Source organism: Syngnathus scovelli, chromosome 4 (genome assembly GCF_024217435.2).
Source record: "Syngnathus scovelli strain Florida chromosome 4, RoL_Ssco_1.2, whole genome shotgun sequence".
Classification (NCBI taxonomy): domain Eukaryota; kingdom Metazoa; phylum Chordata; class Actinopteri; order Syngnathiformes; family Syngnathidae; genus Syngnathus; species Syngnathus scovelli.
This window is the reverse complement of record NC_090850.1, coordinates 20,774,105-20,787,104: the sequence shown is the minus strand read 5'-3', so window position 1 is coordinate 20,787,104 and position 13,000 is coordinate 20,774,105. Positions and strand designations below refer to the sequence as shown.

The 13,000-nt window shown below is 41.5% G+C and overlaps 3 protein-coding genes across 3 annotated transcripts in view; all 3 read right to left on the bottom strand.

The window, feature by feature from the left end:
• Positions 1-5,695, bottom strand: part of LOC125966695 (AT-rich interactive domain-containing protein 3B) — a 42,108-nt gene extending 36,413 nt beyond the window's left edge. The window contains exons 1-2 of the mRNA XM_049717105.2: positions 5,266-5,695; positions 3,593-4,234 (exon numbers count right to left, since the gene is read on the bottom strand). Of these exons, the coding sequence (XP_049573062.1) occupies positions 3,593-4,234; positions 5,266-5,301 (678 nt within the window). The 5' untranslated portion in view covers positions 5,302-5,695. The remainder of the gene's footprint in view (positions 1-3,592; positions 4,235-5,265) is intronic.
• A 282-nt stretch (positions 5,696-5,977) lies between these two features.
• Positions 5,978-10,202, bottom strand: fam219b (family with sequence similarity 219 member B). The gene is made up of 6 exons (XM_049717166.2): positions 9,994-10,202; positions 9,096-9,204; positions 8,399-8,492; positions 8,240-8,317; positions 8,073-8,124; positions 5,978-7,920 (listed from the first exon to the last, which is right to left on the bottom strand). The coding sequence occupies exons 1-6, from the start codon at positions 10,057-10,059 to the stop codon at positions 7,771-7,773; spliced, it is 549 nt and encodes a 182-aa protein (XP_049573123.1). The 5' UTR covers positions 10,060-10,202; the 3' UTR covers positions 5,978-7,770.
• A 276-nt stretch (positions 10,203-10,478) lies between these two features.
• Positions 10,479-12,220, bottom strand: LOC125966744 (cytochrome c oxidase subunit 5A, mitochondrial). Its single transcript, XM_049717170.1, has 5 exons — positions 12,052-12,220; positions 11,306-11,422; positions 11,070-11,191; positions 10,689-10,811; positions 10,479-10,602 (listed from the first exon to the last, which is right to left on the bottom strand). The coding sequence occupies exons 1-4, from the start codon at positions 12,125-12,127 to the stop codon at positions 10,698-10,700; spliced, it is 429 nt and encodes a 142-aa protein (XP_049573127.1). The 5' UTR covers positions 12,128-12,220; the 3' UTR covers positions 10,479-10,602; positions 10,689-10,697.
• Between the last annotated feature and the right edge of the window lie 780 nt (positions 12,221-13,000).

Sequence of the window (13,000 nt, the reverse complement as noted above, 5' to 3'; positions counted from 1 at the left end):
AAAATATATGTTTCTACTTTTTTCTATCCACGTTGATTTATGTATAAAAAAAAAAAAGAAGCATCTAATTCAGCTACAAATCGTCAACTGTGTTCCGCACCCCATGATTTCATTTAATTATATATCGTTCGAGGGCCGTGTGGTTTTCACGTGTACTTTCCTCGCCATTAAATCGCTTCACCATTTCAACATGGCCGACGTGGAGAGCAGGTCGGCTAGATGTTAAGTGCATGGGACCACTTTAGATGGCTCCCGCCGTTATTAAAGGGAGGGTGGAAAGGTGGGAAGTGTGTGTGTGTGTGTGTTTGTTGTGTACTTGCAGCATCTGCCTGCCTGACTTGTCTGTCTCTCTCTCTTTCGCTTCTCCAAGACAATGACATCAAAAAAAAAAAAGCTACTCTGTCCTCCTCCCCCTACAGCAGTGCAACCTGAAACTGCCTGAAGAGATGAGCTGCCATTAAATACTGCAGAGCTGACATAATGACAGCAAAGATAAAAGAGAGGAAACAAAAAAAAAAAAGAAAAAGCCAGACCAATTCTAGTCCATCCTCCTCCAACCCCCGCAGGTCTCCGCTAATAAAAGACATCGGGCCGCTGATAGGGCCAATGGCTATAACTTTACTTAGCTCTGATCTTTGACAAAAGCCAGGTCAACTTACCGAATCAGGAAACTCACGACAAGAATTCCACACTTTAGATTCAGTTTTTTTTTTTAATCAGGTCATAATAAAGAATAATATATTTTGATCTTTAAGCCTTTGCAAAACTCAACTTAAAGTGTACATTGATAAGAGTCATTGTTTTTCCATGACATCATCGAAAGCATCGGTGTCAAAGTCAAGGCCCGGGGGCCGGATTCGGCCCCGCTACATCATTTTATGTGGCCCGCGAAGACAAATCAACTTCATGTGGCAATACTAAAATTACAAACTTTCTTCAATTTAAAAAAAAGAGATTTATATATTTTTTACCTTACCATTCACCTTTTTAAAATATTAAATTTTACTGGGTCTGACTTAAAAAATACTTATCAATTTAATGTTTTCCTCATATAATATGAGGTGTTCACACATTTATTTGGCTTAACATAATGACCCTAAATGACACCCCGGAATTCTAAAGCAACGAAATTCCTCCAAGAGAAACCGCTAGTTTCGTTTTGTTGTCGTGAAAAGTAATCCCACAGAGCAGACATGTTCGGATTTATGCTAATCGTAGCCGCTACGATATAGAATATCGAATCAGGACATCACTCGTAGTGAGTAGTAGTAACTAGTAAGTCAATTTTGTCATATAAAAAGCCAGCCAGCAAAAAAAAAAAAACAGTTCTATCTTAAAATAGCCAGAGTAGTTTTGTGTTTGTATATCCCAAACAAACGGCGGAGAAACTATTCAGTAACCTCCTTGGCAGAGGCACTACTACGACTGCTCCAGCTGTTGCTGCTGCTACGTTCCTTCGCCTGCGTCATTGCCGCCAAATGCTAAATTTGGAAAAGGGCCGAGGGGGGAAGCACGGCTCGGGAGACATTTGCCGTTAAATATAGAGTGTAATAAAATCCAGACACGCGATACAAGTGGAGATACCTCGCCCTTAACTCGCCGTGTCCTACTACCGCGCCGGGCGGCGTGGAGCTCGGCCGCTGTCCAACTACGCATTCCGATGTTCTGTAACGTTGTGCTGAGGCAATATTTATCTTGAAGGGAAAGTGCACTTGGCACACGGCCGAAACTCCGCCGGAGAGGTTCGGGGGGCGTGCGGGGGAAGGAAGGCAGGAGGCCGCGGGAGAGCTCCGAGCTCTGCTACTGTGTGTACGACTTCCAACATTCCCACCCAAAATCCTCACGTTGACCCGGACAACCACCCACAGCCTGACGACTTGACGAGCAGGACCCGAGCCAAGCCAGAGGCTCACACACACACACATGCACACACACACATAAGGAGAGTGCTCACGTTGCGCACAAGCCTGGCTCGATGCCAGCACTCACTTAAGCGGATTTTTTTGCCACAAAAGCCAATTGTGGGTCAAAGCTACACACACATGTTGGAAGCGTCTACAAGAATGTGGGAAGGTGACGTCACCCAAAATAGTGGCAGACGCTTTCATTTTCTAATGTACGACAAAAACAAAATTTGCAACCACAACTACGTGAAGATTGGGAATAAATGCAAGCATTAAAATATTCCGCTGAAAATTGGAAACGTTTAAGGCAACATTTAAGACCAATTACAAGAAAAATATCTTAATAGCAATCGCAAATTGTTGGAAAAAAAAGTTTCCAGAGATTTAGGTTATGCAAACATAAAAAGAAGAAAAAAAAAAAAGGTCTTGACGCCTTTCATTCCATGTTCTACAAGACAACTCGCAGAACCAGTATGGTGATATAAATCCGTTGTTTGGTCTGTGACTCTCTCGGGGTGGTTTGCGTGCCTCCCGGGGTGTTCTCATGGAAAGGGATACGCAAAGCTGGTGAGATTAGCCTGCGGCTAACAGTAGGGGGCTAAACTGAGAAATCAAACAAGCATAAGTCCATCTCCATCCTCTTCCAGCATCCTCAAGTGGAAGACCAGAAGACGAGGTTCTTCCCCTCAGTAATCAGACTCGTGCACGCTAAATAAACCGCAATCACTTAAAACCTCCCGCCTACACCTCATGATAATTTGACTCCGTGGAAATAAAATTGACGATTCCAAGGAGAGGTTTTGGAGCCATGTCCACGCAAACTTTTGAATAGACGTTCCACAGATCCGATGGGCAATTATATGCAAATTCGTCTGAATACCAAAGGTCGACTGGAATGTAAATAAACAAGTTGTTTCGATAGATTAAATCATCTTCTGATCGGATCGGTGCTTTTTTTTTTCCTTGCTAATCCGAGATCGGTTAGCGTCCAATAAAAAACTGCAAATCTATCGAAACGTTTTGGATAAGAAAACACCTGCAAATAAGATACGCAATATAGGCAAACGTGCATCCAGAGTCACATTCACACCCGAGGCCAATTAAGTCTCGAAAAAACCCAACGAGCATGTTTTTGGAATGCGGGGGAGGGGGAAGACACAATAGAGATTGCGCAACTTTGCATTGACACAAATAGGATCAAGTCGATGAGACATTCACGAACTGCTGATGACATCCTTGGTATTTTTTTTCAGTACTTTGAAAATCACAAAACTCAAAGTCATAAGAGGGAGAATGATTTACATGGACGTCTGCATTGATCAAAAGTCAAGTTGTAAAGTCGACTAGTCTGCTCCAAGGCTACCTGGAGGAAACCCGCGCACGCATGACAGATCTATGCAAACTCCATTCAGGAAGGCCGAGAGCTCAGATTGAAACTCCCCGACGTCGGAACTGAGAGGCAGATGTGCTAACCGCTTGTTTGTGTAATGCCTGGCTGTGAACAGATGTAATGAGATCTGTTTTGCATTTTGCTCCCCCAAACGTATCAAAAAGAATTGAACCATGACCGTAAAAAAAAAAATTTCAAAAAAAAAATAATAAAGTATGTAGCATGCAAAGTGAGATTTTTGTCGTTGCCTGCTTAGGACAACTGTGATGATTTAAAAAAAAAATGGGGGGAAACTGACCTGTCTGAAGTGCTCGTCGAAGCTCCAGTCGGCCTGGCCGTTGGGGGAGGCTGCCGGGTGAGCGCCCGCCGGCGACAAGTCCTCGTCGGGCTCCTGTTTGACCCGGACGGGCGGGGACGGCGCCCTCTGCGGGGCCGACGCCGCAAAGCTGCCGTAAGGTCGGGCGGGCGGCATGCGGGCGGCGCTCTGCTGCAGCGCCAGCGTCTGCTTACGGAGGAATTCAAGGCCGCCGGCACCGCCTCCGTTCTCGCCGTCCTCGTCGCTACGCTCATCGCCATCCATCATCTCATTGTCATCGTCCTCCTCGGCCGAGTCGCGGCCCCGGTCCTCATCGTCCTCTTTCTCAGAGTCTACGCTGCTCTGATTGGTCACGCGGGGCGGCGGCGGAGGCGGCACCACTCCGGCCAGGCCCTTGCCCATGAAGTTGGCCCCCGGCGTCCGGGCCGCTGCCAGGATGGCCTGCTGAGCGGCCAGCTGCTGAGCGTACATGATGTGGGCCTCACGCAGCTTCCTCTCCTTGCGCTCCATCTCCAACCGGGCTTGCTGCTGGCGCTGAAGTTGCTCCATCACTGCTTCCAGCTTCATCCCCCCTGTGGAGGTGTTCTGAGGAAAGGCTACACCGGGCTCCTGAGACATGCTGGGCTGCAGACCATCAAATAGCTTGTTATTCATGGATCAAATGTAAATAGGAATAAATTACATGTCAATACAATAAATGCAATTGTGAAAAACAACATAAAGAGAAAAAGCCAGAATTGCATTCCTGCTGTATTATTTGACTTGCAATTACACGAATGAGTCATGCACTCAATCGTCATTGCACAAATTGAGGAAATGTGCCCATAAGGCAAAGTAAGAGAGACTATTTATAATTTTGCAAACAAACTGGAGAATGATTTACTAGTATACACAATGAGCAGCTGTTTTATCACATGCTCGAACAAAAAATCAGCATGTGTAAATCTAGATGACGAAGGAATAGATAAACACAAATTAAGATGGATAGATAAATAGATAGATGGATAGACAACAGGAGATGATGGGTGGATAGAGTGCAGTCAGGGAATAGATAAGAACAAATTAACTGGTAAACCCAGAACAAGATCTTACTGAAAAAACTACGCTTTAAACAAATTAAACATTCCTAAACTAGCTGCATAAGTCAAGTTAACGTCCATTTTCGATTTAAAAACGTTCTCGCCAAAAATCCGAGAGTAATGTTTTCATATTTCGACGTTTTTAAATGCCAATTAAAGTCGTTTAGCTTTAAAAGTTAAATATGTAAATATCACTAAACGATTCGTATGTAGCTAAGGGCGGTTCAACAAAAAGTAACGTAAAATGACCTACGGGTAAAAATGAAGGCGCAAACTGTCAAAAAAAAAAAAAACTATCGCCGTTCTACTCTTTAGCGAGCAACTCCATCCTCCTCTGTAATTAAATAAAGATTTTTGAAATACCTAAAAAAAATATGACAAGTCACAGTTAAATGTGCATTGTGGCGTTTTTTTTTTTTTTCTCGACTTTTTGGCTCTTGTACCACACTCCCTTGCGCGCGCTAATTCAGCAGACCGTTAAATATAAAGCCGAATTTAATTATTCGCTTAGTTTTTCTGTTATTTAAAAAAGCAAAACGGAGTACAGAGGAGCCCAAGGAGAAGAGCACTACTCACCATTTGCGCCTTACTACTGCTGGAGTTGTCCACCATGCCTCCCGATTGCCTCGCTGCTGGCACTCGTTCAAACTCACTTGTAAACACACGCGCACGCCAGCAGACGAGGACGCGCACGTCCGGGGCGGAAAAGACAGAAGGGGAGGGGGCAATTTACTCACGATTCACACTAGCAGTAAAAGGCGCTAAAATCTCTTATTTGCGCCGCTTCTTTCTCCTCTTTTCACTCAATATGAATGGAACATGACCCTTTCGCACCCTAGCTTTTATTTTAATTATTATATCACGAGCCACGCCCCCGACCCCCCTTTCTTTCTAAATGACACCCCAAGTAAACACGGTGGCACAAGTATTGTAAGTGCTCACTTGCGGAAATGTGCTGAAGAATGTTGTGTCCGGCAAAGGGAAGACCACCGTGGACATTGGGTGGCCCGTTGCGTTCAAATCAGCTGGGAATTTCCAAAGAATACAGACTTCGCCACTTTTCGAAACTAATCTGCCAAATGATTGTTTACATAAAAATCCCACCCGAGACTGAAACTACTGGTTAACCAATAAATATATTAGATGATTAATCAGAAAATCTCCTGCTGTGTCATATATATACTAAATCCGATTTAACATTGAACGCATCATTAGCTGATTAGTATAACAAAAGCATTAAAATGCACGGTAGCGCTATACTACCCCCTGGAGGACAAAAAAAAATCAGTCAGAATGGATCTTTTATTTTATCATGTATTGTAAACCAATAAAACAGCAGTCCTATTAAAAAATAAACATACACGCATTGTAAAATAATATATGTAGATTGTCCAGCAGTTGCATAGCATATATTGACTTTTGCTACCAACCACTGATGTTAAACTAAAATGGGCCAAAAGGAGTTTTTTTTTTAGACTTTCAAATTAAGGAAGTGAAGGCAGATAAGGAGGTAGGATGGAGGATGAGGAGGAAGTATGGTGAACTCACAGTCCCTGAAACTAGAAACGTGACAAAATGTCCCCCAAATCAAAGTCAATATGCTGAGTATCACTGGAATGGTCACTTCAACCTTGGCCGACAAGTTTCAGATAAAACTATCATACAGGACAAAATTCCTTGGAGTTCTTCACGGTGCCATGTCTGCTATTGTGACATTTCAAACGGTCTTGTTGTGTCTTGAGGACATGTTGTTGAGCTAAAAGTGCAAATGCAATAAAATTAGCACAAACCTACTCTTGGCACACTGTATGAAAACTTTGTCTCTACCACGCATACGCCTTAACATCAAACATTTGTCCGTCGATTGCGTCAGAAAGTCATTTGAAGGCGGTTTACGATGCGTTTTATAGAATAAGTGCTTTGCCTCATCGAGAAGAACCAACACCATGACACGAGTTAACGTGTCGTGCGGGCTGAAACCACTGATCATCAAGAAAAAAATGCTCTTCCATTCCACAAATGTACAGTGCATAAAAAGCAAAGTACTTGCCCTTTGTTTTTCACACCAATAACAGTTCTGTCATACAAAGTGAAAAAAAAATAAGTGACATAAACCAATTCTTTTCCTACTAACCATCTCAAAATTATAAATATATTATAAATAATTCGACTACTATAGCGCCATGACGTAACGTTGCCTCCCAAAACATCAGGAACCCCTTTGGTTGAACACCCTATCCTACATGCATATTCTTTTCGCAACAAAATACATTTATAGTGTATTATTTTACTTTCACATGTCCGTACACTTCCCACTGTACTTGTCAGATCACTCATTGGCTTTAGTAGCTCGGAGACAGTGCTTATGTAGTTAACGTTTTGACAGGAGATAATTAAGGTCTCTTAGGACCACGCTGAAAAGAAAAAAATATATAGAAAGGCTACAAGGAAAAAGGTTGCTATAAAAAAAAAAACATTGCATTGTTGCGGGAAAATGCTACTTTGGGAGAAAGAGGTTGCGATGTTAGAAGATGGAATGTTAATGTTGATGACATATGACTGGTGCTGGTCAGAAACCTCTTCAAAACCAGCATGATTACTGACCCATTAGCATTGTATCGATAATTTGGAAAAAAAATAACATTGGCCCCAACGCCAGTAATATTATTCGTTTTTCAAAAAGTATTACTGTACTCAACCCCATGCCTACACAATAATGTGTACTTGATATCCTATTTGAATCCAACAAGCTTGTAAATGTAGTAAAAGGTGACATGAATGTAACAGCAGTCAGGAAATTGTAGATAAAACATGAAGATGCCACACGTCCACACCAGTCACTCTAGTTGCAATTAGACGTATTAAAAAAAAAAAAAATACAAAAATAGGTCAAGCTTTGGAGTCACAGTGGATAAGGCTTTTTTTTTTGTTGCTGTTGTCCACCTGCGCAGCGATGCGACTCAGAAGAAACCCGGCTCTCGGCTCCGGAGTGGGAAACGGCGCTGGGACGTCGAGAAGGCAGCAAGTGCCGGACTCCGACACGGGCCACAAACCTGCTATGGCGGCCCGCAATGGAGCCTTTCACTGCGTGCAACAGGACGGGGTCTCGATGCAGCAGCACACGGAGGAACCCATAGCTTTGGGTGGGATCAGGTCCAGGTCCTCGTCGTCTGGGATTTCGTCCAGGCGGTAGCCGTCCTGAAGCAGCTGACGACTCAAGTCTGGATGGATCTGGAAGGTACACAGCGAGAGGCAAAGTTTCAAAGCAACCCGGATAGTGGACATTGACTATATTCTGAAATGAAAAATCAAATTGCCATTTTTGCCAGCGTCCATATGATAAGGGGAAATTATGAGGGGAAGAATGTCTGGGTGTGACTCACCTCGGCTGAAGAGTAGCCCGAGGAGCACTGCTCAAAATCAATCTCTTCATCACTGCAACGGCATGTACAACCAGTTCTGTTATCAACGTTGTGTGTGTGTGCACGTGTGTATCAACAGCGATGGACAAAACAGGTTCTTCTGTAACAACAGAATTTTGTGTCTTTACCTGTCTGAATCCAGTGCAATCAAAGTTTCCTCTGCATGTTGACTCAAAGCAGTGTAGCCCTTGTTAAACTTCACTTTTCTATAATTGAAAGAAAAGGAGGGAAATGACGCTCTACGCTCGGGTGACATTCAAGGACATGACGCCAATTCTTGTGCTGACCTCTTAGTTCCTTGTCTGGGCTGATGCATAACAGCAGGTCCCGGTGCGAGAGCTTTCTTCTTTAGAGCTTTCCTGGCTAGCTCCCTGTGTTTTTCTATGACATTAGCAAAGGTTAGCATACACTGCAAAGTCTTCAAACACACAACATAAATAAGTCTGTCAACAGAAAAGTTTGACTTGGTTGTTGCTGTTTTCCTCCAGCACTGCAGGGGGCGGTAACGGATGTCACATGACAATTCAATACATATATAATCGAATCTTAATTTTATGGAATGAAGGGGTCAAATATTATTTTTTAAAAAGCCAAATTTGTTACAGCAATATTCCTATTTTTAAGTCAGTCATAAAATATTTAAAAAATTTATTATGACAAGAGTAAAGTCGTAAATACGTTTGAATAAAAATGCAAAAAGAACAAAGTTCAATTCACAAAAATAAATTAATATAATAATAATATAATAATAAGAGGAGGTCGTGAATGACTTTAAAAAAATCTAATTCGTACTCTTATGTTGTTCGCTAAAATAGAATCACTTTTTGCTGACAGATGTGCTGTACAAAGCATTTCACCAATTTTCACTGTGTATAAGTGTGAATGGAAGCACTGAACATGCCATTTTTGGGGACTATAAAGACTCTCTTTGTGTAAAATTGCTGACATGCTTAATGGCTCTTGTGGACAGCACCTACTACTCACGTAGTTTGAGGTGGATAGCTGGCACCCTGGACATGATGTACGGTCCTCTCTTCTCTGTCGGCCTGATGGCGACATCGCCGCTTTTAGGTCTTGCACCACTACCGAGGGCCTTGAGTGGCAAAATAGAGGGGAATAATTCACATACACTTCCTTATTCAGTCATTTAAATCCTTTTGTTCACTTTTGACAGCCTTTAACCTTATTTGGGATGCGGGTAAGGTGGGGCCGACACACCCTTAACTTTTTACCAGTTACTAGTCAATCTCAGGGCACGTGTAGACAAACAAGTTTTCACATTTATATTCATAAGGATAATTTACAGTAGGGATGGACAAAATTAACTTGAAAAAATGACACTTAAATTTGAATCTGTCACAATAAGATAACGCCAGGTCTGCTTTTGTGGAGGACTGCATAAATCATATTTACAGTTAAGGGTCTTATTCTGAGTTGGATAATTTAAGATTAAACAAGGTCCTGATTGATTATCAAGAATAATAATCAATTTGAAAATTGATACGCTGTCAATTAATCGTTGCATATTGACAGTGCTGCCCTGTGATTGGTTGGCAACCGGATAAATCAGTCCAATAAATGCCTGGCACCCGCTACAGTTGAGTAAATAAACTTAGATTCACACGAAACATAACATGAGCTAGCAATCCCTGAGCTAGCTAATTTATGTAATTTTATATTAAGAAAAAAGCACCCCGTTGCTAAAATCCGTCCCAACATTCTCCCCATACAAGAGAAATCGATTCAAGTCAAGCCTTTAGCGGCGTAGATACCCCATAAAAACAAAAATCGGGTAGTTCCACTCAGCCAGCTAGCTAGCCTATCCTTCAAGATGCGTTTAGCTTTTAGCCCGACTAGCCTTCGCTAGCCGCGAGAGGTCTACCGTGAAATTTCGAGGAGCTTCGAGCAAGTTGTCCTTCTCGGGCTCCTCGGAGATGTCGTTCATCATCTTGGCGTCGGTTGTCACAACGTATAACACCGCAGCACACCCATGACCAGCCAGTTTGTTGGCAACACTGACCGGTAGTACACTGACAATCACGATAGGTTGCTAATGCTAGGTTTTGGTTCCACTTCCGGTTAACATTTCAAAATAAGATTTTGTGGTAGGAGCGTGGTATAATTATGAAAAATAACAACCACTTCGATTTTTTTGAAAAACAAATAGAAGCATGATGCGTCTTGGCGGGTTTCATTATAACTACACAAAAATAATCACATTTTAACCATTTTGAACCATTTTACCCTGCCATGTGAATATGTGGCATGTCGCATGACATTTTTTAACAATAAAACACCAGAAAATGCAAATTTGAGCAACCTGTACAGTATATCCATTATGTAATTAAGATTGAACAAACACACAGATAGTTCTGACAGTATATGTTTATCCAGTCCACTGTTTTTTACATATTAGGACAATATGGAATCGATCAACACTATAGACATTTTTAACAGGAGACAATTTAGGAGAGTTCATCTCTCCCAGCACCTGAAGGAGAAAAAAAGAAAATGAAATGTGCATTGAGTAAAGGTCCATTTATAGATCATACAAGAATCTATCAAAAATTCAGTTACCTTTGCCTGCTAAACCTTGTCAATGCCGAGCTCCTCCGGCGTGGAGATGCCGAGTTCCGACAGCGTGGGCTGCAGCTCTTGGATCAAGTATGGATAAATGTCTTTGTGAGGTCCCGCTTTATCCTGCAAAACAAAAAACAATTTTAGTTCCTAGAAGATCACAATTAGAATACCTAAAATTTCAGAGAACTTCAACAAATTTACTAGAAATGTATTAATGTAAAGTTGTCAGATTGCATGTATCTGACTAAATAATTGTAGTGTATACTTACATTTTTTAGTGATTGAAATGTTTATCAATGCACAGTACACTTTTCCTTATTCATCAAATAAATAATGCAAGCGATGAAGGAAAGCTAAAACTCTCTCGGTAAAACTCACCTTGACAGCCTCCAGGATGCGGATGGCACTGGCCAGGTCGTTGAGTCTCCGGCACGCCCTAAGAGCTGAATCCAGGATTTTGGCCTCGGGTACCAGGTCATACCCGATCAAAGTGTTCATCCCTTCAAAAATAAATCAAAATACTAATTAATAAATTCTGCAATCTTTCATGTTGCTTGTTTCATCTCCATTAGCTCAATTTTAGTCATGGTGGTCATACATTGAATAATGACAACCTTTCTTCAGCTCCCAGTTGTCGATGTCGGGCTTGTTGAAGTAGGTGACCCAGCGGGCGTCAAACTCCTCATCTGACTCCACTGTGGCATGTGAGTAACATCTGGAAGCGAGCGGCGCTGCAAAGCATGATGTGCGAGCTTTATTTAGACACCCAGTACACGAGACAGTAGTACCCAATACATTAGATTTTTTTTAATTTTGAAATTGTTTTTTTCCAGCAACACATTAATAACAGCTAAAATCTGTATTAATGCCAACAAGTGCCTGCTGCTATTTTTTTTAAACAGTGGCACAACTTAATAAAACAAAAGAAATAAAGGCAGATTATATAGAAAAACGGAATACAAATAACATCAAAATCAAAATTGCATTTTAAGAAACTTTAATAATCTTAATATCACCAGTGAATTTAAAAAAATATAAAAAAATGTCACCCCTATGCGTGTAATCTGCGACGACTGACTCTCCTGAAGTCACCAAATCGGGTCAATACAAGGTCGTGACATTTAAATTAAAAATTAAATTTGCCACTTATATCTTAAATTAAAACATATTTTACAACCCCATAGAGGTAGTATTTATTATTAGCGAAATGTTTTATGAATTATAAAATACACTTCAATGTGACCCTTTGCTAGCATTCAGCGTACAGACGCTAACCTAGCTAGCTAGCCGCCCGTGCACCGGCTAATTCCTTTTACTTAAAGGTTATTTAACACTGCGGGTGTGAGGCTTGCCGTCCTACCTGTGTGGCCAGGTCGGAACCGGGTCACCAAGGTCCGGGCGCCTGTGGCCGAGAGCCGGAAGACGGCACGGAACATAGTAGAGAAGCGAATGCTAACTGCTAAACCTGAGAGTGTGTGGAGACGATAAAAAAGGACCCTTGAAGCCGGAAAAATACGAAAAGCAATCACGTGACTTACGGAAATAACCGAAGTCCTCCGGTTACTGCTGGACCATCCTAATTCACCGCTAGAGGGAGCGCTTGGTATAAAAATAAATAGAAATGAGATTTTAGATTACTTTAAATGAAATTGACCAACCTACAGAATTCTTTATGCACTTTTTATATTGACTATTTGAAGGAATGGATAAAAGGCAAGGATTGAAGGAAGACAGGGATGAGGATAGAAAGAACACAAAACATAAACAAAAAAACAAAACCCTAATCTGACACCTTAACTCTGATTTAAAGTCAGGGTTTGAAATCCTGGTTAAGACTGACACGTTTTGGATGTACAACTTGGATGTAATTCAGCCATGTTGTATGTACATAAAAGTGCGTGTGTATGTAGTAGGAGTCACAAAATGGATGTAGAGCAGATTAGTCACCCTAATCCCAACCCCGCAGGCTCAATGCAACACACTAGACGCCCATTAGTGTAATTCCCTACTACACATCTCCAGTTTATTTTTATCATCCTTGTTTTTTTTTGTCATTTTAAATATCCCAAGAAAAAGAAGTGCTTCAAAATGAGTCATTAAAATAATCTCGTTGACTTCTACCTGACCTTTACAAAGTAAAAGTTAATTTCTTAAAGTAAATGAGAAGTAGTGCCGCATGAATGTCATCAAAGTCTTATTTAATCCGATTGTGAATTAATTTCACGTTAATTGGTTTTATGGGAGCGTGGAGGTTGCAACGAGGAAAATCAAATCCTGAATGAGAGGAATAAGAAGGAAGGGGAGTCTGG

Coding starts and splice junctions, on each gene's coding strand:
- fam219b (XM_049717166.2), bottom strand. CDS start 10,059: ATGATGAACGACATCTCCGAGGAGCCCGAGAAGGACAACTTGCTCGAA. Junction 8,493..9,095: donor AGCTATCCACCTCAAACTAC/GTGAGTAGTAGG, acceptor CTAATGTCATAG/AAAAACACAGGGAGCTAGCC. Junction 8,125..8,239: donor ATTGCACTGGATTCAGACAG/GTAAAGACACAA, acceptor ATGCCGTTGCAG/TGATGAAGAGATTGATTTTG.
- LOC125966744 (XM_049717170.1), bottom strand. CDS start 12,127: ATGTTCCGTGCCGTCTTCCGGCTCTCGGCCACAGGCGCCCGGACCTTG. Junction 11,423..12,051: donor GTTCCGACCTGGCCACACAG/GTAGGACGGCAA, acceptor CATGCTTTGCAG/CGCCGCTCGCTTCCAGATGT. Junction 10,812..11,069: donor GCATCCTGGAGGCTGTCAAG/GTGAGTTTTACC, acceptor TTTGTTTTGCAG/GATAAAGCGGGACCTCACAA.